Genomic DNA, 24,086 nt, shown 5'->3' on the forward strand with positions numbered 1-24,086 from the left:
CTCCTTTATCAAAGATAAGGTGACGATATGTGAGTGGGTTATCTCTGTGCTATCTATCCTGTTCCATTGATCTATATTTCTGTTTTTGTGCCAGTACCATACTGTCTTGATTACTGTAGCTTTGTAGTACAGTCTGAAGTCAGAAGCCTGTTTCCTCCAGCTCCATTTTTCTTGCTCAAGATTACTTTGGCTATTTGGGGTCTTTTGTGTTTCCATACAAATTGTGAAATTTTTTGTTCTTGTTCTGTGAAAAATGCCATTGGTAGTTTGATAGGGATTGCATTGAATCTGTAGATTGCTTTGGGTAGTATAGTCATTTTCACAATGTTGATTCTTCCAATCCAAGAACATGGTATATCTCTCCATCTGTTGGTATCATCTTTAGTTCCTTTCATCAGTGTCTTATAGATTTTTGCATACAGGTCTTTTGTCTCCTTAGGTAGGTTTATTCCTAGGTCTTTTATTCTTTTTGTTGCAATGGTACATGGGAGTTTTTCCTTAATTTCTCTTTCAGATTTTTTATCATTAATGTATAGGAATGTAAGAGATTTCTGTGCATTCATTTCGTATCCTGCTACTTTACCGAATTCATTGATAAGGTCTAGTAGTTTTCTGGTAACGTCTTTAGGATTCTCTATGTATAGTATCATGTCATATGCAAACAGTGACAGCTTTACTTCTTCTTTTCCTTCTTCTTTTATTTATTTTCATTATGGATGATCTGTCCATTGGTGAAAGTGGGGTGTTAAAGTCCCCTACTATGATTGTGTCACTGTCGATTTCCCCCTTTATGGCTGTTAGCATTTGCCTTATGTATTGAGGTGCTCCTTTTTTGGGTGTATAAATGTTTACCATTGTTATATCTTCTTCTTGGATTGATCCCTTGATTATTATGTAGTGTCCTTCTTTACCTCTTGTAATAGTCTTTATTTAAAATTTATTTTCTCTGGTATGAGAATTGCTACTCCAGCTTTCTTTTGATTTCCATTTGCATGGAATATCTTTTTCCATCCCCTCAGTTTCAGTCTGTATGTGTCCCTAGGTCTGAAATGGGTCTCCTGTAGACAGCATATATACTGGTCTTGTTTTTGCATCCATTCAGCCAGTCTATGTCTCTTGGTTGGAGCATTTAAGCCATTTACATTTAAGGTAGTTATCGATATGTATGTTCCTATTACCATTTTCTTAATTGTTTGGGGTTTGTTATTGTAGGTCTTTTCCTTCTCTTGTGTTTCCTGCCTAGTAAAGTTCCTTTAGCATTTGTTGTAAAGCTGGTTTCATGGTGCTGAATTCTCTTAGCTTTTGCTTGTCTGTAAAGGTTTTAATTTCTCTGTCAAATCTGAATGAGATCCTTGCTGAGTAGAGTAATCTTGGTTGTAGGCTTTTCCCTTTCATCACTTTAAATATGTCCTGCCACTCCCTTGTGGCTTGCAGAGTTTCTGCTGAAAGATCAGCTGTTAACCTTATGGGGATTCCCTTGTGTGTTATTTGTTGTTTTTCCCTTGCTGCTTTTAATATTTTCTCTTTGTATTTAATTTTTGATAGTTTGATTAATACGTGTCTTGGCGTGCTTCTCCTTGGGTTTATCCTGTATCGGACTCTCTGCACTTCCTGGACTTGATTAACTATTTCCTTTCCCATATTAGGGAAGTTTTGAACTGAAATCTCTTCAAATATTTTCTCAGTCCCTTTTTTTTCTCTTCTTCTTCTGGGACCCCTATAATTTGCATGTTGGTGCATTTAATGTTGTCCCAGAGGTCTCTGAGACTGTCCTCAATTCTTTTCATTCTTTTTTCTTTATTCTGCTCTGCAGTAGTTATTTCCACTATTTTATCTTCCGGGTCACTTTTCCATTCTTCTGCCTCAGTTATTCTGCTGTTGATTCCTTCTAGAGAACTTTTAATTTCATTTATTGTGTTGTTCATCATTGTTTGTTTGCTCGTTAGTTCTTCTAGGTCCTTGTTAAATGTTTCTTGTATTGTCTCCATCTATTTCCAAGATTATGGATCATCTTTACTGTCATTCCTCTGAATTCTTTTTCAGGTAGGCTGCCTATTTCCTCTTCATTTGTTTGGTCTGGTGGGTTTTTACCTTGCTCCTTCACCTGCTGTGTGTTTCTCTGTCTTCTCATTTTGCTTACCTTACTGTGTTTGGGGTCTCCTTTTTGTAGGCTGCACATTCATATTTCCTTTGTTTTTGGTGTCTGCCCCCAGTGGCTAAGGTTGTTTCAGTGGGTGTGTAGGCTTCCTGGTAGAGGGGACTAGTGCCTGTGTTCTGGTGGATGAGGCTGGATCTTGTCTTTCTGGTTGGCAGGTCCATGTCTGGTGGTGTGTTTTGGGGTGCCTGTGACCTTATTATGATTTTAGGCAGCCTCTCTGCTAATGGGTGGGGTTGTGTTCCTATCTTGCTAGTTGTTTGGCATGGGGTGTCCAACACTGTAGCTTGCTGGTCGTTGAGTGGAGCTGGGTCTTAGCATTGAGATAGAGATCTCTGGGAGAGCTTTCGCCACTTGATATTACGTGGAACTGGGAGGTCTCTGGTGCATCAGTGTCCTGAACTCGGCTCTCCCACCTCAGAGGCACAGGCCTGACACCCGGCTGGAGCACCAAGACCCTGTCAGCCACAGGGTTCAGAAGAAAGGGGAAAAAAGAAAGAAAGAAAATAATAAAATAAAATAAAGTTATTAAAATAAAAAATAATTATTAAAAATAAACAGTTAAAAAGTAATTTAAAAAAAGAAAAAAAAGGAAAGAGAGAGCAACCAAACCAAAAACAAATCCACCAATGATAACAAGCGCTAAAAACTATACTAAAGAAAAACAAAAAACTGACAGACAGAACCCTAGGACAAATGGTAAAAGCAAAGCTATACAGGCAAAATCACACAAAGATGCATACACATACACCCTCACAAAAAGAGAAAAAGGAAAAATATATCTATATCATTGCTCCCCAAGTCCACTGCATCAATTTGGGATGATTCATTGTCTATTCAGATATTCCAGAGATGCAGGGTACATCACGTTGATTGTGGAGATTTAATCTGCTGCTCCTGAGGCTGCTGGGAGAGATTTCCCTTTCTCTTCTGTTTGCACAGCTCCTGGGGTCCAGCACTGGATTTGACCCCGCCTCTGCGTGTAGGTCCCCTGAGTGCGTCTGTTCTTTGCTCAGACAAGACGGGGTTAAAGGAGCAGCTGATTCAGGGGCTCTGGCTCACTCAGGCTGGGGGGAGGGAGGGGTACGGAGTGTGGGGCGAGCCTGTGGCGGCAGAGACCAGCATGACGTTGCAACAGCCTGAGGCGCCGTGTGTTGTCCCAGGGAAGTTGTCCCTGGATCACGGGACCCTGGCAGTGGCGGGCTGCACAGGCTCCTGGGAGGGGAGGTGTGGATAGTGTCCTGTGGTTGCACACAGGCTTCTTGGTGGCTGCAGCAGCAGCCTTAGCGTCTCATGCCCATCTCTGGGGTCTGTGCTGATAGCCGTGGCTCACACCCGTCTCTGGAGCTCCTTTAAGCGGTGCTCTGAATCCCCTCTCCTCAGGCACACTGAAACAATGGTCTCTTGCCTCTTAGGCAGCTCCAGACTTTTTCCTGTACTCCCTCCCGGCTAGCCGTTGTGCACTAGCCCTTTCAGGCTGTGTTCACACGGCCAACCCCAGTCCTCTCCCTGGGGTCTGACCTCCGAAGCCCGAGCCTCAGCTCCCAGCCCCCGCCCACCCCAGCGGGTGAGCAGACAAGCCCCTCGGGCTGGTGAGTGCTGGTCGGCAAGGATCGTCTGTACGGGAATCTCTCCGCTTTGCCCTCCGCACCCCTGTTGCTACGCCGTCCTCCGTGGCTCCGAAGCTTCCCCCCGCCGCCACCCCCCGTCTCCACCAGTGAAGGGGCTTCCTAGTGTATGGAAACTTTTCCTCCTTCACAGCTCCCTCCCCGAGGTGCAGGTCCCGTCCCTATTCTTTTGTCTCTGTTTTTTCTTTTGCCCTACCCAGATACGTGGGGAGTTTCTTGCATTTGGGGAAGTCTGAGGTCTTCTGCCAGCATTCAGTAGGTGTTCTGTAGGAGTCGTTCCACATGTAGATGTATTTCTGATATATTTGTGGGGAGGAAGGTGCTCTCCACATCTTACTCTTCCACCATATTGAAGGTCTCCAACATATGCATTTTTAACTACCTCCACCTACATGGTCAAATGGTTTGTGTGTCATCTTTTATTATCTTCTCCTTCTCTTCCATCAGAGAAATGAAGATGCTTCCTCGTTTGAAGTCAATTCCATCCATCTCTTGACTGCATCCCTCCCTTCTGTGCCAGGCCTTTATTCTTCATTGATCCTTTTTCAAACCTGGTGTTTCGACCCTTGTTGTTTTTGCCACCCAAGCTACCATTCCCTATTAGTAGTTCTCTGATTTTCCTCCAGGGAACCAAGCCCTTTCTAGTTCTTAGTCCATGTACTTCCTAGGGTTCTATCTCTAGGTCTAGACAAATCAGTGAACTCCATCCCCATCAAGAATGGGCCCTTCATTCCATTCAAGCCAATCCAAGCCCAACCAGAGCTAATTCCAGGGCTTTGCTTAAGCAGCTAGTACAATCTTTTGATTGTACTAAACTTGAACTTGGAAAGATATGATGCTCAAGCTATTACATAGCTGGCTTGCCACCATAGGGAACCTAAAAATGAAAGCCCCATATAGAGGAAAGCAGAGTCAGGCCAACTGGTGCCCATGGCATTGATTGACCTGAATCTATCCATGCCTGAAGTCTGAACTACCCCCATAAATTCTGCAGTTATGTAAACTTTGGGTTGCTTTTTCTGTCTTTTGCAACCAAAACATTTCTTTTTTTTTTTTCCTTAAAATCAGAAAGATGATTTTAATCTTATTTCTCAATAAAATAACATACATTTGTAAAGCAAACAATTTTAAGAATATTTCTCTAAAGGCTTTCTGGAATTCCTAAAGGAAATTCATCTATTTTAGAAAGAAAATTCCAAAGAATAATGGAAAACAACATAAAATTATCAAGTAGCCTCCTCCCCCTACAACACACAGTAATCATTCTGGTACAAAGCACTTTTTTTTTTTTTTAATACAGCAGTTTCTTATTAGTCATCAATTTTATACACATCAGTGTACACATGTCAACCCCAATCGCCCAATTCATCACACCACCACCACAACCCCCCCACAGCTTTCCCCCCTTGGTGTCCACACGTTTGTTCTCTACATCTGTGTCTCAATTTCTACCCTGAAATCCGGTTCATTTGTATCATTTTTCTAGGTTCCACATATATGCATTAATATACGATATTTGTTTTTCTCTTTCTGACTTACTTCACTCTGTATGACAGTCTCTAGATCCATCCACGTCTCTACAAATGACCCAATTTCGTTCCTTTTTATGGCTGAGTAATATTCAATTGTAATATGAGCCACATCTTCTTTATCCACTCGTCTGTCGATGGGCATTTAGTTTGCTTCCATGACATGCCTACTGCAAATAGAGCTGCAGTGAACACTGGAGTGCATGTGTCTTTTTGAATTGTGGTTTTCTCTGGGTATATGCCCAGTAGTGGGATTGCTGGATCTTATGGTAATTCTATTTTTAGTTTTTTAAGGAACCTCCATACTGTTCTCCATAGTGGTTGTATCAGTTTACATTCCCACCAACAGTGCAAGAGGGTTCCTTTTTCTCCACACCCTCTCCAGCATTTGTTGTTTGTAGATTTTCTGATGAAGCCCATTCTAACCGGTGTGAGGTGATACCTTATTGTAGTTTTCATTTGCATTTCTCTAACAATTAATGATGTTGAGCAGCTTTTTATGTGCTTCTTGGCCATCTGTATGTCTTCTTTGGAGAAATGTCTATTTAGGTCTTCTGCCCATTTTTGGATTGGGTTGTTTGCTCTTTGAATATCGAGCTGCATGAGCTGTTTATAAATTTTGGAGATTAATCCTTTGTCCGTTGATTTGTTTGCAAATATTTTCGCCCATTCTGAGGGTTGTCTTTTCGTCTTGTTTATGGTTTCCTTTGCTGTGCAAAAGCTTTTAAGTTTCATTAGGTCCCATTTGTTGATTTTTGTTTTTATTTCCATTACTCTAGGAGGTGGATCAAAAAACATCTTGCTGTGATTTATGTCAAAGAGTGTTCTTCCTATGTTTTCTTCTAAGAGTTTTATAGTGCCCAGTCTTACATTTACGTCTCGAATCCATTTTGAGTTTATTTTAGTGTATGGTGTTAGGGAGTGTTCTAATTTCATTCTTTTATATGTAGCTGTCCAGATTTCCCAGGACCACTTATTGAAGAGGCTGTCTTTTCTCCATTGTATATCCTTGCCTCCTTTGTCAAGATTAGTTTACCGTAGGTGCATGGGTTTACCTCTGGGCTTTCTATCTTGTTCCATTGACTGATGTTTCTGTTTTTGTGCCAGTACCATATTATCTTGATTACTGTAGCTTTGTAGTATAGTCTGAAGTCAGGGAGTCTGATTCCTCCTGCTCCGTTTTTTTCCCTCAAGACTGCTTTGGCTATCTGGGGTCTTCTGTGTCTCCATACAAATTTTAAGATTTGTTGTCCTAGTTCCATAAAAAATACCATTGGTAATTTGATAGGGATTGCATTCAATCTGTAGATTGCTTTGGGTAGTAGAGTCATTTTCACAGTATTGATTCTTCCAATCCAAGAACATGGTATATCTCTCCATCTGTTGGTACCATCTTTAATTTCTTTCATCAGTGTCTTATAGTTTTCTGCATACAGGTCTTTTGTCTCCCTAGGTAGGTTTATTCCTAGGTATTTTATTCTTTTTGTTACAATGGTAATTGGGAGTGTTTCCTTAATTTCTCTTTCAGATATTTCATCATTAGTGTATAGAAATGCCAGAGATTTCTGTGCATTAATTTTGTATCCTGCAACTTTACCAAATTCATTGATTAGCTCTAGTAGTTTTCTGGTGGCATCTTTAGGATTCTCTATGTATAGTATCATGTCATCTGCAAACAGTGACAGTTTTACTTCTTTTACAATTTGTATTCCTTTTATTTCTTTTTCTTCTCTGATTGCCGAGGCTAGGACTTCCAAAACTATGTTGAATAATAGTGGTGAGAGTGGACATTCTTGTCTTGTTCCTGATCTTAGAGGAAATGCTTTCAGTTTTTCACCATTGAAAATGATGTTTGCTGTGGGTTTGTTGTATATGGCCTTTATTATGTTGAGGTAGGTTCCCTCTATGCCCACTTTCTGGAGAGTTTTTTATCATAAATGGGTGTTGAATTTTGTCAAAAGCTTTTTCTGCATCTATTGAGATGATCATATGGTTTTTCTTCTTCAATTTGTTAATATGGTGTATCAAATTGATTGATTTACATATATTGAAGAATCCTTGCATCCCTGGGATAAATCCCACTTGATCATGGTGTATGATCCTTTTAATGTGTTGTTGGATTCTGTTTGCCAGTATTTTGTTGAAGATTTTCGCATCTACATTCATCAGTGATATTGGTCTGTAATTTTATTTTTTTGTAGTATCTTTGTCTGGTTTTGGTATCAGGATGATGATGGCCTCATAGAATGAGTTTGGGAGTGTTCCTTCCTCTGCAATTTTTTGGAAGAGTTTGAGAAGGATGGGTGTTAGCTCTTCTCTAAATATTTGATAGAATTCACCTGTGAAGCCGTCTGGTCCTGGACTTCTGTTTGTTGGAAGATTTTTATTCATAGTTTCAATTTCATTACTTGTGATTGGTCTGTTCATATTTTCTATTTCTTTCTGTTTCAGTCTTGGAAGGTTATACCTTTCTAAGAATTTGTCCATTTCTTCCAGGTTGGCCATTTTATTGGCATAGAGTTGCTTGTAGTAGTCTCTTAGGATGCTTTGTATATCTGTGGTGTCTGTTGTAACTTCTCCTTTTTCATTTCTAATTTTATTGATTTGAGTCTTCTCCCTCTTTTTCTTGATGAGTCTGGCTAATTGTTTATCTTCTAAGAATAAAATTCTAAGAATTTTGTTTATCTTCTCAAAGAACCAGCTTTTAGTTTTATTGATCTTTGCTATTGTTTTCTTTGTCTCTATTTCATTTATTTCTGCTCTGATCTTTATGTTTTCTTTCCTTCTGCTAACTTTGGGTTTTGTTTGTTCTTCTTTCTCTAGTTCCTTTAGGTGTAAGGTTAGATTATTTATTTGAGATTTTTCTTGTTTCTTGATGTAGGCTTGTATAGCTATAAACTTCCCTCTTAGAACTGCTTTTGCTGCATCCCACAGGTTTTGGATCGTCATGTTTTCATTGTCATTTGCCTCTAGGTATTTTTTTATTTCCTCTTTGATTTCTTCAGTGGTCTGTTGGTTATTTAGTAACGTAGTGTTTAGCCTCCATGTGTTTGTGTTTTTTACTTTTTTTCCCCTGTAATTCATTTCTAATCTCATAGTGTTGTGGTCAGCAAAGATGCTTGATATGATTTCAGTTTTCTTAAATTTACTGAGGCTTGATTTGTGACCCAAGATGTGATCTGTCCTGGAGAATGTTCCATGCGCACTTGAGAAGAAAGTGTAATCTGCTGTTTTTGGATGGAATGTCCTATAAATATAATTAAATCTATCTGGTCTATTGTGTCATTTAAAGCTTCTGTTTCCTTATTTATTTTCATTTTGGGTGATCAGTCCATTGGTGTATATGAGGTGTTAAAGTCCCCCACTATTATTGTGTTACTATCGATTTCCTCTTTTACAGCTGTTAGCAGTTGCCTTATGTATTGAGGTGCTCCTATATTGGGTGCATATATATTTATAATTGTTGTATCTTCTTCTTGGTTTAATCCCTTGATCATTATGTAGTGTCCTTGTCTCTTGTAACATTCTTTATTTTAAAGTCTATTTTATGTGATATGAGTATTGCTACTCCAGCTTTCTTTTGATTTCCATTTGCCTGGAATATCTTTTTCTATCCCCTCACTTTCAGTCTGTATGTGTCCCTAGGTCTGAAATGGGTCTCTTGTAGACAACATATATATGGGTCTTGTTTTCGTATCCATTCAGCAGGCCTGTGTCTTTTGGTTGGAGCATTTAATCCGTTCACGTTTAAGGTAGTTCTCGATATGTATGTTCCTAAGACCATTTTCTTAATTGTTTTGGGTTGCTTTTTGTAGGTCCTTTTCTTCTCTTGTGTTTCCTACTTAGAGAAGTGCCTTTAGCATTTGTTGTAGAGCTGGTTTGGTGGTGCTGAATTCTCTTAGCTTTTGCCTGTCTGTAAAGCTTTTGATTTCTCCATAGAATCTGAATGAGATCCTTGCCGGGTTGAGTAATCTTGGTTGTAGGTTATTCCCTTTCATCTCTTTAAGTATATCATGCCACTCCCTTCTGGCTTGTAGAGTTTCTGCTGAGAAATCAACTGTTAACCTTATGGGAGTTCCCTTGTATGTTATTTGTCATTTTCCCCTTGCTGCTTTCAATAATTTTTCTTTGTCTTTAATCGTTGCCAATTTGATTACTATGTATCTCGGCGTGTTTTCCTTGGGTTTATCCTGTATGGGACTCGCTGTGCTTCCTCGACTTGGGTGGCTATTTCTTTTCCCGTGTTAAGGAAGTTTTCTACTATAATCTCTTCAAATATTTTCTCTGGTCCTTTCTCTCTCTCATCTCCTTCTGGGACCCCTATAATGTGAATGTTGTTGCGTTTAATGTTGTCCCAGAGGTCTTTCAGACTGTCTTCATTTCTTTTCATTCTTTTTTCTTTATTCTGTTCTGCAGCAGTGAATTCCACCATTCTGTCTTCCAGATCACTTATTCGTTCTTCTGCCTCAGTTATTCTGCTATTGATTCCTTCTAGTGTAGTTTTCATTTCAGTTATTGTATTGTTCATCTCTGTTTGTTCTTTAATTCGTCTAGGTCTTTGTTAAACATTTCTTGCATCTTCTCCATCTTTGCCTCCATTGTTTTTCTGAGGTCCTGGATCATCGTCACTATCATTATTCTGAATTCTTTTTCTGGAAGGTTGCCTATCTTCACTTCATTTTGTTGTTTTTCTGGGGGTTTATCTTGTTCCTTCATATGGTACATAGCCCTCTGCCTTTTCATCTTGTCTGTTTTTCTGTGAATGTGGTTTTTGTTCCACAGGCTGCAGGACTGTAGTTCTTCTTGCTTCTGCTGTCTGTCCTCTGGTGGATGAGGCTGTCTAAGAGGCTTGTTGCAACCAAAACATTTCTAATGAATATATCTGATGTTCTCTCAGACTGGTCTCTTTTATTTATTTTATTTTATTTTATTTTATTTTATTTTACTTTTTTTCGGTACACGGGCCTGCCACTGTTGTGGCCTCTCCCGTTGCGGAGCACTGGCTCCGGACACACAGGCTCAGCGGCCATGGCTCACGGGCCCAGCCACTCCATGGCATGTGGGATCTTCCCGGACCGGGGCACGAACCCGTGTCCCCTGCATCGGCAGGAGGACTCTCAACCACTGCGCCACCAGGGAAGCCCTGCTCTCTTTTATTTTGTGGTCTAATTCGTGAAATTGGATATATTTACTGCTTCCAATTCTCATTTTCTACTCATTCCTTCACCCACTCTTGAAAGTCCCTAAGAACCTTCCAGCACCTAGTTTAAAAAGCCATTTCTCAATCCTGCTCTTCCTTGATTACACAAGTGTCATTAACTAATCAACTTCTGTATTCTGGAAACTTCCTCCTTTTTTGGCTTCTATTGCTGATTCATCCCCAAGTTCTTCTGGCTTCTTTGTCTCCTGCCGTTCTCAAATATAAGTGTTTCCCAAGGCTCTGTCTTTTTTCCATTTTACCTCTCTCCCTTAGTAATTTCACCCCCACTTCTAGTTCTAGCTGTGAATACCTTTAACTTAAACAATAGCCCTCCTCACCCCCACGTTCACGCCAAAGCTTTGTTCTCTTTTCCAAATAAATCCTTGCTCCCTGTATGTCATTCCCTTATTTAAAAGTTGATACCTGTCCCCCTCCATTGCCTTCAGAATCAAGACTAGGCCCTTGTATTCAAGTCTGACTTTAAAATTTCTCCCTAATTTTGATCCAATCTACCTTTCCAAGCCCATTTTTGTTTGACTCAGATCTTAACTTCATGTAGTTGTCTCATATTCTTCTAAGCACTTGGAGTTGTTCATGTCTGATTTGAAACCCCAGGGCCTAGGAGAATCCCCCGTCAATAGAAAATATTTATTTTGTGTTTGACTAATGAGGAAGTGAACAAATGAATGAATGAGCAAATAAGTGAAGCCTTCTGTCTTTCCCCTGCATCCCCCCGCAGCTTTGCCTCCCCTTTCCGATTTTGTCCTCGTATTAATCTGACTCACAGGAAATTTCTGTCCAGCTCAGAATAGCTTTCTGGTTTCATCCTTTCTGCAGAAGATACTGCTTAATGGCTCAAAGGTTGTTCTCTGTTTTAGGAAACAAAACTTTGTGTTCTCAGTTGATTATGTGTCTAGGCTCTCGAGCAAATCCATAGCTATGCTTTTGATATAAGGCTTGGCCCGGCTTAGTCTCGGTTCTCTCTGGAGGTGTAAGAGCCCTCACTTGTAGGTGGAGAGACCTCCTATAATCAAGTATTTCTGAACTTGTGTCTACAGGGTATGGATCCTTTTGAATTAATGGAATACAATGCCTGTATTCTAGGGATCATTAAGGATCTCAAATTGGAATTTTATGCCAACTAGCTAATGGAAAATAAAATCAACTGAATTGATGACAATGTCCATTAAACTGATCTACCTCCCTGTAGTCTAATTCCAGAGTCATCCAGCAAGCCTCTAACTATAACATGGATATCCATGTCCCAAGAAATTTTCTTGAGAATGGAATTTTTCGTTGAATAGCATTAACTTAGCATGGCGGTTATAGTTAATTTTTTTTTAAAAAAAGAAAACTTGAGATTATTTATGTCATAATATCAAATGAGTCTACTTCTAAATTTCATTTGTAGTTATATGTAATCATATCTCCAGAAGGATTCATACCTGGATCAATTTAGATATCATTTGAAAACCTGTGGAAAAGATTTGTAATGGTTGTTCCATTTGACAAAGAATATCAATCTTCAGTGCATAAGACAAAGGCACAAAAAAAGGAGGTGGGAGAGGTAATAAAGACACAGTATTACAAATCTTTTCCCTCTTTGGACTCCACCCCCAGAATTGGGTAGCTGAACAGCCCTGTAGGGCTTCTGCAAGGTCCCCATTTCTAACCATTACATCCAGAGCTGCAGGCGAACTATGAGACCTCTGAAATTCCCCTCAGGCTCTACCTGTTAGTGGTCTGCACTGGAAAATCATTGGAACCAGAGGAAGTTTGGGGTGGCCAGGCCAAAAGACTAGTCCCTGTGAATTTCCCTCCTCTCTCAATAGAATTGACTATGAAGGCTGCCAGTGACGTTCACTGTTTCCCTGGGAATAGAGAAAAACTAAATATACTTCTTTGAGAGCACTTCTATAAACGTGCTCCTCTCTTTCTTCTGGGATGGCACAACTGAAAATTGGCTTATTGAAGCAGTTAAATACTATTTATCTAGTATTAAAAAAAACCCTAGAATCTAGCTTCGATGGAGTAATGTTATAAAAAATGTCTTTACATTTATGGTAAAGCATCTGGCAACAAGCCACTGTCCATTAATGCCTTTTAAAATGTACACTGTCTAAAAAGCCTTATATAATTCCTTATAGGACATAGAGTTAGGAGAATGTAGCGTTAGGAGAATGTTTGCCTCCCTTGAAAATATGATCAGCTTCCTCTCATTAGATCAGAAGACTTAGGGAATCCCTTGGGTTTCTGTTTCCATCGTTGCCAAAAATCTCAGGGTTACCTCCTCTACTCAAATACAATAGCCCCCTTACGTGCAGTTTCCTGGCATTTCCTAACTGCCGTCTCCACACTGGATCATCCTTTAATGGTTCTGTTATTTTATCTTGGCCTTGAGTCTAGCTCATTTCAAATATTCGCAAAATACATAGACTATAAACAAAATAAAACATTAAAAACCTAAAACAAATGAAGCTACATAATCATGACCTAGGGTCATGGTGGATGATGGGCCTTCCCTGATGCTGGAAGTTTTCATGAAGGGGTTAGATGAACATCTGGCTGGGATGCGCTATAAACAACAGCTATAATTATTTCACAGTTTTAGGGCAAAGGACAGCCAAAACAAATTCTAGGTAATAAATAAGGTGGGTTTGTTCTTTCCTGCTGTATTCCTTAGTGTTTTCATCTAGGACATCACAGCGTGTTCTAGTAAGATTCATTGTGGTTAAAAAAAGAAAACAAAAGAAAAAGAAAACAAAATGTGCATTCCTGTGGTGTCTGTCAGATGGGGCATCCAAAACCTTGGCTGATTTTTGTAACCAGAATAATACACTATATGCTATTATGAGTAGTTCATAAATTTGGTTTATAGGCCCTCTTAAAATCTGTAGACCCTCTTAAAATCCAGTGGAGACTATAAACTCTCTCTCTCTCCAGAAAAATATACGTATAAACTGAAACGTGCATGTAATGCCTAGGGTATTCAATGAGCCTCTGAAGCCCATCAGTAGATCCTCTATGTGCATTACGTTGCTTCTAGCGAAAGTTGGTATGTCTATGTAGAGGAAAGGAAGACTAAAAGAGATTTAGCAAGTCTTGGCCAACTGCTTAAATATGGGCCAACTCTCAAAAGTTGCCTCCCTCTTTTCATTTTTTGATATGAGCGTAAGATGGTTTCCTAAAGCAGTTAGGAAAGATGGCAGTGGTGGGATATGAGTCCATAGATGCTAATGCATGAGTTATTCAAAAATGAGTAATTCAGAAGAACTGAGCTCTCATATGGAGTGAGAAGAAGCTCTTGCCCTTTTATGTGTATGAATCGCAGGGCTCCAGCTGAAGTCATGGAAGTCATTTCCAGCAAGCACCCTCCTTGAAGTTGGTACAGAGATAAAAGGAATCCAAAGTAGGTGACACCATCTAGTGCTAGAAAGAGGACAGGCTTGGAAGCAGAGGTCCCGTACGCAGTGTCTTCAAGGGCCAGGCAGGGACAATAGGTGACACAGTAGGAAGTGAGGAGGAGGTGGTCCCTGGAGAATCACCCTCCCAAATGCTCTTTGTTCAAGTGCATAAAAAACAAGGTTTGACACACAGACACACAGACACACACACACACACACACCCGCAAAAGAGTGTCTGCGGCTGGCTTTTGCCATGTCTGGAGTCAGATGATTGTAGGTTGAATTCCAGGTCTGCTTCTTATTAGTGGGGGACCTTGGGAATGTGTCTTAACCACCTTAAGGCTCAGTTTCATTCTTTGTGAAACAGAGGCAGTATCATGTGTCTTTGAACTATTGTCATAAAAATTTGTGATAATGTAAATAAAGTGCCCAGCACTAGTCTTTGTACATACTATAAAATGTAGCTATTATTAGAGCCCCAGGATCTAACTGTGCACCTATCTTCCTGAAAATGTCTGGGTAAATAGAAGTTTAGAAATGAAGGTTACCAGCGACCTGTAAAGCTCTTTTGAGTAACCATAGTATGCATTTAAGCTAAGTTATCTTAGCATTCAGGAGTCACCTACCAATGGTATTCAACCTTAATGGATTGTTTTAGTTACAGAGGGCTTCTGCATGAGGAGGAAAAGAAAAGAATTCTCATATAGTCTTCAGGGCTCTGAGGGCTGCAGATCCCCAAAAGGGGTTATATATCAGCCCCATAAGCAGCTGATACATTATCAGAGGTTAATTGACTGGAGGAGGCAAGAACTAAGTGACATGAAGGGAAAGGCAGAGAAGTACAGCAACTATTTATCACCATTTAGCAACCTTTAGCACCATAGCTAAAGATGCAGCGCTCAGCTTTAGCAACGTACAGGCAGTAATTACTTGTGTACCTCTTTTCTCCAGGGCAGGGATTTGGGTGAGGCAAGTGAGGCAAGATATTGCAGGTGTAGGGTGGAAACCTGTCTTTATTTGAATTTTTTTTTTTTTTTTTTTCTGTACGCAGGCTTCTCACCGCTGTGGCCTCTCCCGCTGCGGAGCACAGGCTCCGGACGCGCAGGCCCAGTGGCCATGGCTCATGGGTCCAGCCGGTCCGCGGCACATGGGATCCTCCCGGACCGGGGCACGAACCCGCGTCCCCCGCATCGGCAGGCGGACTCCCAACCACTGCGCCACCAGGGAAGCCCTATTTGAATTTTTGATGTTTCGTTTATCATGGGTTTTTTGCATTCAATGTTAATACTTTTTAAAATATTTATTAAGATATTATTTATCGTAATCACTAAGTTTTTGGCATCCCTTAAATTTTCCACCCTAGTCCCAGCCCTGTTCTTCTCTGAATTTTAAATTGTTGAACTAAAGGAGTGTTTCATTCAGTGATTCACAGAAGGATTAACAAGACTCAACAGCATGGTATATTCCTAGCTAAGATTTATTACAGCAATAAACACAGACTTAAAGCAGCAGGGAAGAAAGAAGGGTGTTGTTGGAGTCTAGAAAGGTCCAGCACAGAATTCTGATGCCCTTCCTCGTCCAGAGATACTTAGGAGAGTGTTCTCCCTGGCAGTGAGCTTCAGGGACATGTGTGGAATGTCTCTGCCTAGGGATGCCTTCTTGGTTCTCTGGGTCTGAGTTTTTTTTATGTGGGGACTGGTCACATAGATATATCTTGCTGAGCAACCATAGCTACACAACCAGCCATGACAATGGAAACTCAGGACCCCAACAATAAAACTAGGTGCACATCATCATTATTGACGTTTATGCAAAACAACTTGGCAAGCCAGCAATGGCATAGTCCGTTGCTCGAGATACATGTAACCAAATCATCCATCACTAACACGAGGAACACTTGGAGGACCACGTTACCCAGGGGTTGGTGCTGGATCAATCGTGGTTCTCTTGGAGACACGCCAGGAATAAGCAACCACACCTGCTACATTAACTTTTTTCTCACATGGATTCATGTGGAAAATCAAAATGTCACCTTTATTAAAAGTAGCAGTAGGGCTTCCCTGGTGGCACAGTGGTTGAGAGTCCGCCTGCCGATGCAGGGGATGCAGGTTCGTGCCCTGGTCCGGGAAGATCCCACATGCCGCAGAGCGGCTGGGCCCGTGAGCCATGGCCACTGAGCCTGTGCGTCTGGAGCCTGTGCTCCGCAATGGGAGAGGCCACAACAGTGAGAGGCCCGCGAACCACACACACAAAAAAAGTAGCAGTAGTGCTAAATTGTAGTAATTGAAGAACATGGCTTGGATCCATGTCAAAAGATTTCCCACTTGTAGCCTAGATCTTGAGATGACCCCCCGCCTACGGTAGAATCTGGGGCTGCAGAGGACAAACTTCCCCACCCAGGTGGAGGAGATACTGCTGCTTTTCATAACTATTTAGCCCCAAAAAGGGAGGACAGAGGGTCATAGCTTTCCAGAGCTATCTTTAGAAGGCAGATGTTAGGCTCACTTCAAATGTGCTTTGCAGAAGGACAGACCTGTCCCTCGAGCAAACACTCCCAAAAAGGGAGAGGAGGATAGGCATGAGCTCATGCCTTTGTCTAGGCTCAGCTGATAAGCTCGCCTTTGAACTTGGGGAGAAGTGAAGGGATATAGGAAACAGGTATATTTTCCCAATAATAGACAGTTAAGCAGATGGTCTAATGGAGGCCTGAGAACTAGAGTATATGCCATTGAAAGGAATGGCTCCAAAAGTATTTTTATCCCGAAGAACAAAATTCCATCCCACACTTGCAGTAATGGGCAGGATGACATCTAACCTGGCCAGAGTCCAAAATCACTTGTCCTATTCTCAGTGTAGCTTGAGATGAATTCCCACAACATTAGACTCATGCCTCTTATTCCCTTCAACAGAAAGCCACATCGTCCTGAGTGACTAACTCTCAGGCAGCTTCAGTTGATGGCATAGAATAAGGGTTGGCAAACTATGGCCCCGGGGCCAAATCTGACTCTCAGTTTTACTGGGACACAGCCATGCCCATTTGCTTTAACTAATTACCTGCAGCTGCCTTCGCACTACAATAGCTGATTTTGTCGCAGGAAGGGGGACCCCTTCCAGGGCCCGAGAGTGGGCTCTTGTCTAATGCTCGGAAATGAATTGTCCAAGGAGACACACGCGCTGACAAAGCAAGAGACTTTATTGGGAAGGGGCGCCCGGGTGGAGAGCGGCAGGGTAAGGGTACCCAGGAGAACTGCTCTGCCACGTGGCTCACAGTCTCAGGCTTTATGGTAATGGGGTTAGTTTCCGGGTTGTCTCTGGCCAATCATTCTGACTCAGGGTCCTTCCTGGTGATGTGCACATCGCTCAGCCACGATGGATTCCAGTGAGAAGGATTCTGGAAGGTTGGTAGCTCATATGGACTGGCGTCTCCTCTCTCCTTTCGACCTTTCCCGAATTCTTCCAGTTGGTGGTAGCTTGTTAGTTCCACGTTCCTTACCAGGACCTCCTGTTGTAAGATAACTCATGCAAGTGGTTACTGTCGTGCCTGGCCAGGACGGACGGTTTTGGTCAGTGGTTCCCCTAACAACTTGGGTAGACTTTTTTTTTTTATATAAAAGGAAGTTTATGGCTGCATTATCATTATAAAGAATGGACTATATTTTTAATGTTATTATATAATTTATAGATTTATATAGAAAAAACTTAGATTTACGTAAAAGTTGCAGATAGTACAGAGAGTTGATTTGAGTAGTTTTGACAGAAACGATATGGCCTACAAAACCTAAAGTGGGTATTATCAGGCCCCTTACAAAAAAAGTTTGTCAACTCCTAACATAGAAGAAAAAAGCACTTTAGTCCTTATTTATGCTACCAGTGTGCCAAGAAACAGATGCATAGGCAGTTTCTAAATCTGCTACAGGAAAATGAAAGTGAATTAGTATGTTACTGAAGTCTCACAACTGGAACAAGTTGAGAAAAAGGCCAGCATAGATTAGGGAAAAGTGAGTGAACAGATTGCTTTATATGCTCTTTTCTTAAATGCAAGTACATACAAATTCAAGCTGTTTGAAACAGACTATTTCGAAGGGACTGTGTCATCTTGGTTGGATTTTGCTCAACTCCAAAAACCTTAACTGACCTCCTTGCATTTGCAGAGTCTGCCCTGGGTGTTGTGAAAGTCAAAGAGGAGGTGTACAAATACCTGCAATGTGATGCAGATGGTTCTAGGGAAGGAACGGGTGTGGATGGAGTCAGAGAAGGAAGCCAAGATAGGAACAAACGGTGATTAACACTGTCCACCTCTCAACAGAAGGTTGAGGTACTTTTAAACGTTCTCTTGTTGGACATATCCTTTTCATCTTATTCATCAGTTTTAATGTCTTAATAAACCCTTCCTAAAGAAAAAGAACATCATACTATTTCACATTATAAACTTGTACATACATATACTTCCACAGCCATCCTCCAAGAAGTATCTTGTGTGGGGTGGTTGTTGGGCTTTTTGGTTCGTGTTGTGATGGTTGCTATTGCTTGGAGAATTTTGTTGCTGTTGTTGTTGTTTTTAACTCACTACAGAGGTCTGAAAATTGTTGAGCTCTCATACAGCTGGTCCAAACATAACTTCAGTGTTGACTCAACTAAATTGCACGTCAACTGGCCAACACATTTTCTAGTTATTCTATGAGGACATCACTAGCCAGACTCCTTAATTTATGTTCTCAGAAGTCACTGTCTCTCCAGCCCCTTTGCATTTTCCCAGCGGCAGGAATAAACTCTGTAGGTGATTGAATGTCTTTAGCATACAGAACTGCCTCTGGTTGCACCTGGGTGGTGGGTAATCAGAGGGTGGGGTTCACTTTATTATTCTGTTTTTGTGTATGTTTGAAAATGTCCATGATAAAACTTCAGGGTTTTTTTTTTTTTTTTACTGATCGTTGGCTATAGTTGGTTCTCTAATGCTGGAGCAGCCACTCCGTATTCCACTGGTCTTTGCAAACTGGAGCTTGTAATTTTCATTAGCAGTCATTGCTAGGGTGGCAGCCATACATGATAAATGAAGGCATTGAGAAGAACAAGGTAAACAGTGCTTCCTAATGCTTCAGAGTGGAGCATGCGCTTGAGAGGTACAGCCAAACATTCAGGTTAAAATGAGAAAATATTTTGAGCAGAAATTGTATGTTAACGGCCTTGCATATATATCCTTTCCAAAGAAAGTTACTTATAAAATAAGCTCTTATCCGTAAGCTGCTCCTTATTTATTAACTACTTTTATTAAACTCCTATATGCAAAGGCCCATGCTAGACAGGGAGACACAAATATAAAATTTGTCTTTGGCAAATTGGACAAAGAAAGAATAAAATAGATAACACCTAATCCCCGAAACTTAACACAGAGTCTTGGACCCGGACCTCAGTGGCCAGAAATCAGCATAGTTCAACTCATTTCAGGCCTAACACCATTAATAGAGCACCTACTCTGGGTAAGGTTCTGGGCTAGATACTAAAACTATGGGTGGGAAAATAAAGTACAGTCCCCATCCTTGGTCTAGTGGGGAAGACAGATAACAAAATCAACTCTTTAATCGTGGAATGCACTAGAATAGTGGATACTATGAGATGACAGAGAAGGACTTCAGGGAAGTCTTCGTGAGTTAAATCTTAAAGGATGCTTAAGATTAGCAAGTGATTTAAAGCTGGGAAGAAGCAGAGAGTTAAAAAATGTCACAGGTACGGGTCAGGAATTATTTGATAATCATATACACCAGTAGTATAAAATTGTAAAATTATCACTAGAATGTGAGCTCCGTGAGGGACTTTTGTCTTGTTTTGTTCACCATATGTCTGGCTTATGGTAGGCTCACTAAGTATTTATTAAATGAATAAATAAATCCAACTATAAAGTGTTGCTAGAGTCCAGAGTTTACGGTAGATAGCGACAGTGGAGCTAGAAAGGACAAGGTCGAGGAATTCTGGTAAAAAGCTTGGATTTTGGGCTTCCCTGGTGGCGCCGTGGTTGAGAGTCTGCCTGCTGATGCAGGGGACGTGGGTTCGTGCCCGGTCCGGGAGGATCCCACATGCCGCGGAGCGGCTGGGCCCGTGAGCCATGGCCGCTGAGCCTGTGCGTTGGAGCCTATGGAGCTCCGCAACGGGAGAGGCCACAACGGTGAGAGGCCTGCGTACTGCAAAAAAAAAAAGCTTGGATTTTATGATGATGGAGAAACACTCAAGAATTTCCATAGAAAGCATGATGGGATGTGTGTTTTTGAGCTTCAAGGGGGAGAAGAGACCTCAGGGGCACAGACTGGAGAAAGAAACCAATTTGTAAGCTGTTACTAAAACCCAGAGGGAAGTTGATGGGGTAAAAATCCATGGAATTCAGAGACAAATTTAATGTCACCTAAAGCCACCCGAATGCCTAGCATGAAAAAGACTGGCAATACCAAGTGTTGTCAAGCATGTGGAACAACCAGAACCCTCATCCCCTGCTGGTGGAGTGTACATTGATGCAATCACTTCAAAAAACTGTTGGGTATCTCCTACGAAAGCTGAACTCAGTTATCCCCCTTTCAGGTAGACAACAGAACCCAACAAGAATGGGTGCTCATTTGCCCCCAGAGATGTCCCCACAAAGTTGTGGAAAAGGATTTTCCTAGCAGCACTCTTGGTCACAGCCCAAATGGATAAACTGTGTTATAGTCGTGCAACAGAGTACTAAAAAACGGCACTGAAAAATGAATGTATGGCCATTACACAGGTGAATCTCAGAAACATCACGTTGAGTGAAAGAAGCCAGACACAGAAGAATACGCACAACATACCGTAGAATTCCATTTATAAAAGTTCAAAAACAGACTAAGCTCAGTTATGGTGAAAAATCCAGAACAGTGTTTGGCTTGGGGCACAGGGTGATGACTGGGAGCGAGGGACTAAAGCTCTATCTGCATCTTGATCTGGACATGGTTACACAAGTGGGCTCTCTTTTGTAATAACTCCCCAAACTGTATGCTGACATGTGTGCAATGTTCTGAAGATATATGAATGTTTTAAGTGACCTCAGTTTCCTGGCTCAGGTACGAGGGTGGGTGATGGTGCCCTGTACTAGGCTCAGTGTATCTAAAAGGAAGAGGAGTCACATTCAACAGTAGCCAAGGCTCTTAGTGCACTTGTGGCTTCTGGCTGCCCAAGTCCCAGCACAGGCATGCCACAACCCCGTGGTCATGGAAATCACCCCTCCCTGGAAATCTCCCTTCAGGCCTGTGCCTTCCTATGTCTAATACACTCATAGATTGTGCCAGCCCTCTGTGCAGGGCAGTGTCCTCCAAGGAGAGATGCCCATGTTTAGGGGCCCCCAATCTCTCTTTGGTTCCACAATGCTTTTTGGCAGTGGGGGAGATCCTAAGATAAGGAGGCATAATCAGATCCACTAGAGTTATTGCCATAAGAATGACAAAAATATCATCTTCTAGACCACTGGGGTGGGTGGGGTGGGGGACTGTCTAGAATTACATGGCGGTGGTCGTGGGGAACAGACACACCTTGGGAACTTCTCATCCCTTCTTTGCCAGTGACTTTCTTCTGCTCACCTAGTACGTGTGCCCTTCACTGGAGTCAAGCCACTCCTGAAGCAGAGGAGTAGAGGATAGAGACTCAGGAGGAATCTTGGACAGAGGGCACAAGGAAGGATAAACGGGAACCACTGCAAACATAGTACCTTTCCAGCTCCCATGGAGAAAGACAGACTGAGACTGGGGTGAACCCCAAGCCTCTCCCACCCTGCATTCCACCCCAGCATTAGTTAGAGACGAGGGACAAAGTTCCTTTCCAACCAGACCGAGCTGTCTAGAAAGTCCTAGTACCCCCAAGTGAAAAAAGTATGCCCAAGCTCCCAACCTCCAGCCTCATGGAGGATGCCAAGTCTTCCTTTGCCTCACCTTGGTCAGGAGTTTCCTGGCAATGGGTTCAGTACTTTGGTCAGTTGGCTAAGCTTAGCATCCTTTTCCTGTCCCCAGCCAAGTCTGGTCATTCAGGTGGCCAAGCCCTGCCTATGTTATTGCCAGGACTTCTTGTCTTGGTACCTGCTCTAGCCTGAGAGGAGTATGAAACTCCCTTCATGCCCTAGAGGCACCGTCCCGCTGCCACTGACTCTTAAGAAAGAGCCTTTTGCAGATCCTTTCTGACACCTTCCTCCCCTGGTGGCCAAGGCCAAGAGAACTATTTATAGAGGAGATGGCTACAAACCAGACAACCCAGATAAATCATGAAATTCTCCACCCACTTAGGTAACCCTATTCTCAAGAATCAAAAGAGCAATTTGCTGTTATAGAAGTGGATCCCTGAGCGAGCCGGTAAGTGAAACGGGATCAAGACAGACGCACAAGAGTGGGGTTTACTTTCAAGGAACAGAATGAACCATGATGCCCACAGGCACCATGCTGCTATAAGGGGAAGCAGAATCATTAGATGTGGGCATAGTTTCTTCTCTGCTGCACACTGAGCACTGAAGTGAGTTCTAGACTTTTCTAACCCCTGCCCCCAATGTCCTAACACCATTTCTGGCTGCTGAAACCTCCCTCACTGGAAACTCAAGTCTTCACCCAATCTCAGCCTCATTTTACCCACACTCTTCCTTCTCTCCACCCACCTCATACAACTGGTACTAAACTGATCATGAATAGTTAAGGGTCTCTAACTTCCATATTTCATCAAACATAAGATGTGCATTGACAGAGGCACCCTTATTTTATCTCCTACTGAAAAGTGTTCCAAATAAAATATACCATCCCCTGTGAAATGCATCCTGATTCAGAGATGTGAGCATTTGAAAAGAAAATGTGCTTCTGTGAATCAATTAATTAAACTACTATTACCTGGGCTAAGGTCAGGGCATGGGAAATCACAAGCCATTTGATTTCAGGGAATCATGTATATGAATTAACAAGCTCTCAAGATCAGTGTATAAACGCTCTGAGAAGTGTCAGTGATTGGGTTTCCTCATTTCCAACAACATGATATGTTTTAGATCTTAATTTAGAGGAACATCGTGGAGAATTATATAAATCTGGCAAAATATTAGCATAAACAATTTTGAAAAGGTGCCAAATAATTAAAACATCAGAAATTTAATGTGTTTAATGTATGTTTAAAGTATCTTGCAGATGATGGAAATGAGTAGAGGATAAGTTTATAACCAGGAACAAAATTCCTCAAAGCTTCATCTTTGCCATGTTTGAACCAATAACTATTTCACCTTTGTGTATCTGTGAACAGATTTTTGAACTTTGTGGAACTGATGCTAAAAAACTGGAAGAAAAGATTCGAGAACTAATGTAAGCTGATCTCCAAGACAAGACATACTTGCAACGTTTTAAAAGGCCACCGTGATTGTGTTTGTGTTTTTATTTCCAGCAAACATTGTAGTGTTCTATTGATCTCTCTCCTAATGCTTTACAGGTTGAATCCCATATTGCCATCTCACTGCAAAAATTGTTGGAACTCTTGTGCTATCAGAGATTGTGGCATTTGCATTCTCTCACTTGGCCTTTCCACTTCCTCTGAGCACACTCCTTAGGCAGCGTCCTTCACAGCAGAGGCCCTGCACAGCTAAGGAATACCAGCTCAGTGAGAAAGTTTTCCAGAGATTGTGGAAGATGGGATCCACCTCAGCAATGAAGAAACAAATAACTGTCTTATTGGCCTGGTGCACTCCAAATACATAGAGGCCTCTTCCCAATTGAGTCATTGTTTGTAGTACCAAATTCTTCAGTACATCACCTTATATTAGAAATGTGTCATTGGATAAAAGCACATATAAACAGCTATGCTTACATATATAAAAACTTATTACATGCTAGGCAATATGCCAAGCCTGTAGCCGAAATTCAGCCTCTGTACACTGATACTGAATGGAATCTTGGAGACGGTTTTGGATGAAGTAGAAAAGAATTGCTTTACTGCTTTGCTGGGCAAAGGGGGCCACAGTGGGTTAATGCCCTCAAAACTGTGTGTCCTGACCTGGAGGGGGTAGTGAGGAGTTCTATAGTAAATGGTTCAAAGAGGAGGGCGCGATCAGCTCGTGGACATTCTTCTGACTGGTTGGTGGTGAGGTGACTGGGAGCCAGTAGCATCAACCTTCTGATTCCAGCTGCTCTGGGGTCTGCATGCTTGTGGGCAGCA

At 41.6% G+C, this 24,086-nt stretch overlaps 1 protein-coding gene across 2 annotated transcripts in view; it reads left to right on the top strand.

The window, feature by feature from the left end:
* Positions 1-23,243, top strand: part of TXNDC8 (thioredoxin domain containing 8) — a 37,807-nt gene extending 14,564 nt beyond the window's left edge. The window contains exons 5-6 of one of the 2 annotated variants that reach the window (XM_060013346.1): positions 22,193-22,258; positions 23,181-23,243. In XM_060013346.1, the coding sequence (XP_059869329.1) occupies positions 22,193-22,258; positions 23,181-23,243 (129 nt within the window). Of the gene's footprint in view, positions 1-22,192; positions 22,259-23,068; positions 23,093-23,180 lie in introns of those variants that run through there. The other variant, XM_060013347.1, reaches the window with a different exon arrangement.
* The last annotated feature ends 843 nt before the right edge of the window (positions 23,244-24,086 follow it).

The sequence above is a fragment of the Delphinus delphis genome, chromosome 6 (assembly GCF_949987515.2).
Source record: "Delphinus delphis chromosome 6, mDelDel1.2, whole genome shotgun sequence".
Taxonomy (NCBI): Eukaryota; Metazoa; Chordata; class Mammalia; order Artiodactyla; family Delphinidae; genus Delphinus; species Delphinus delphis.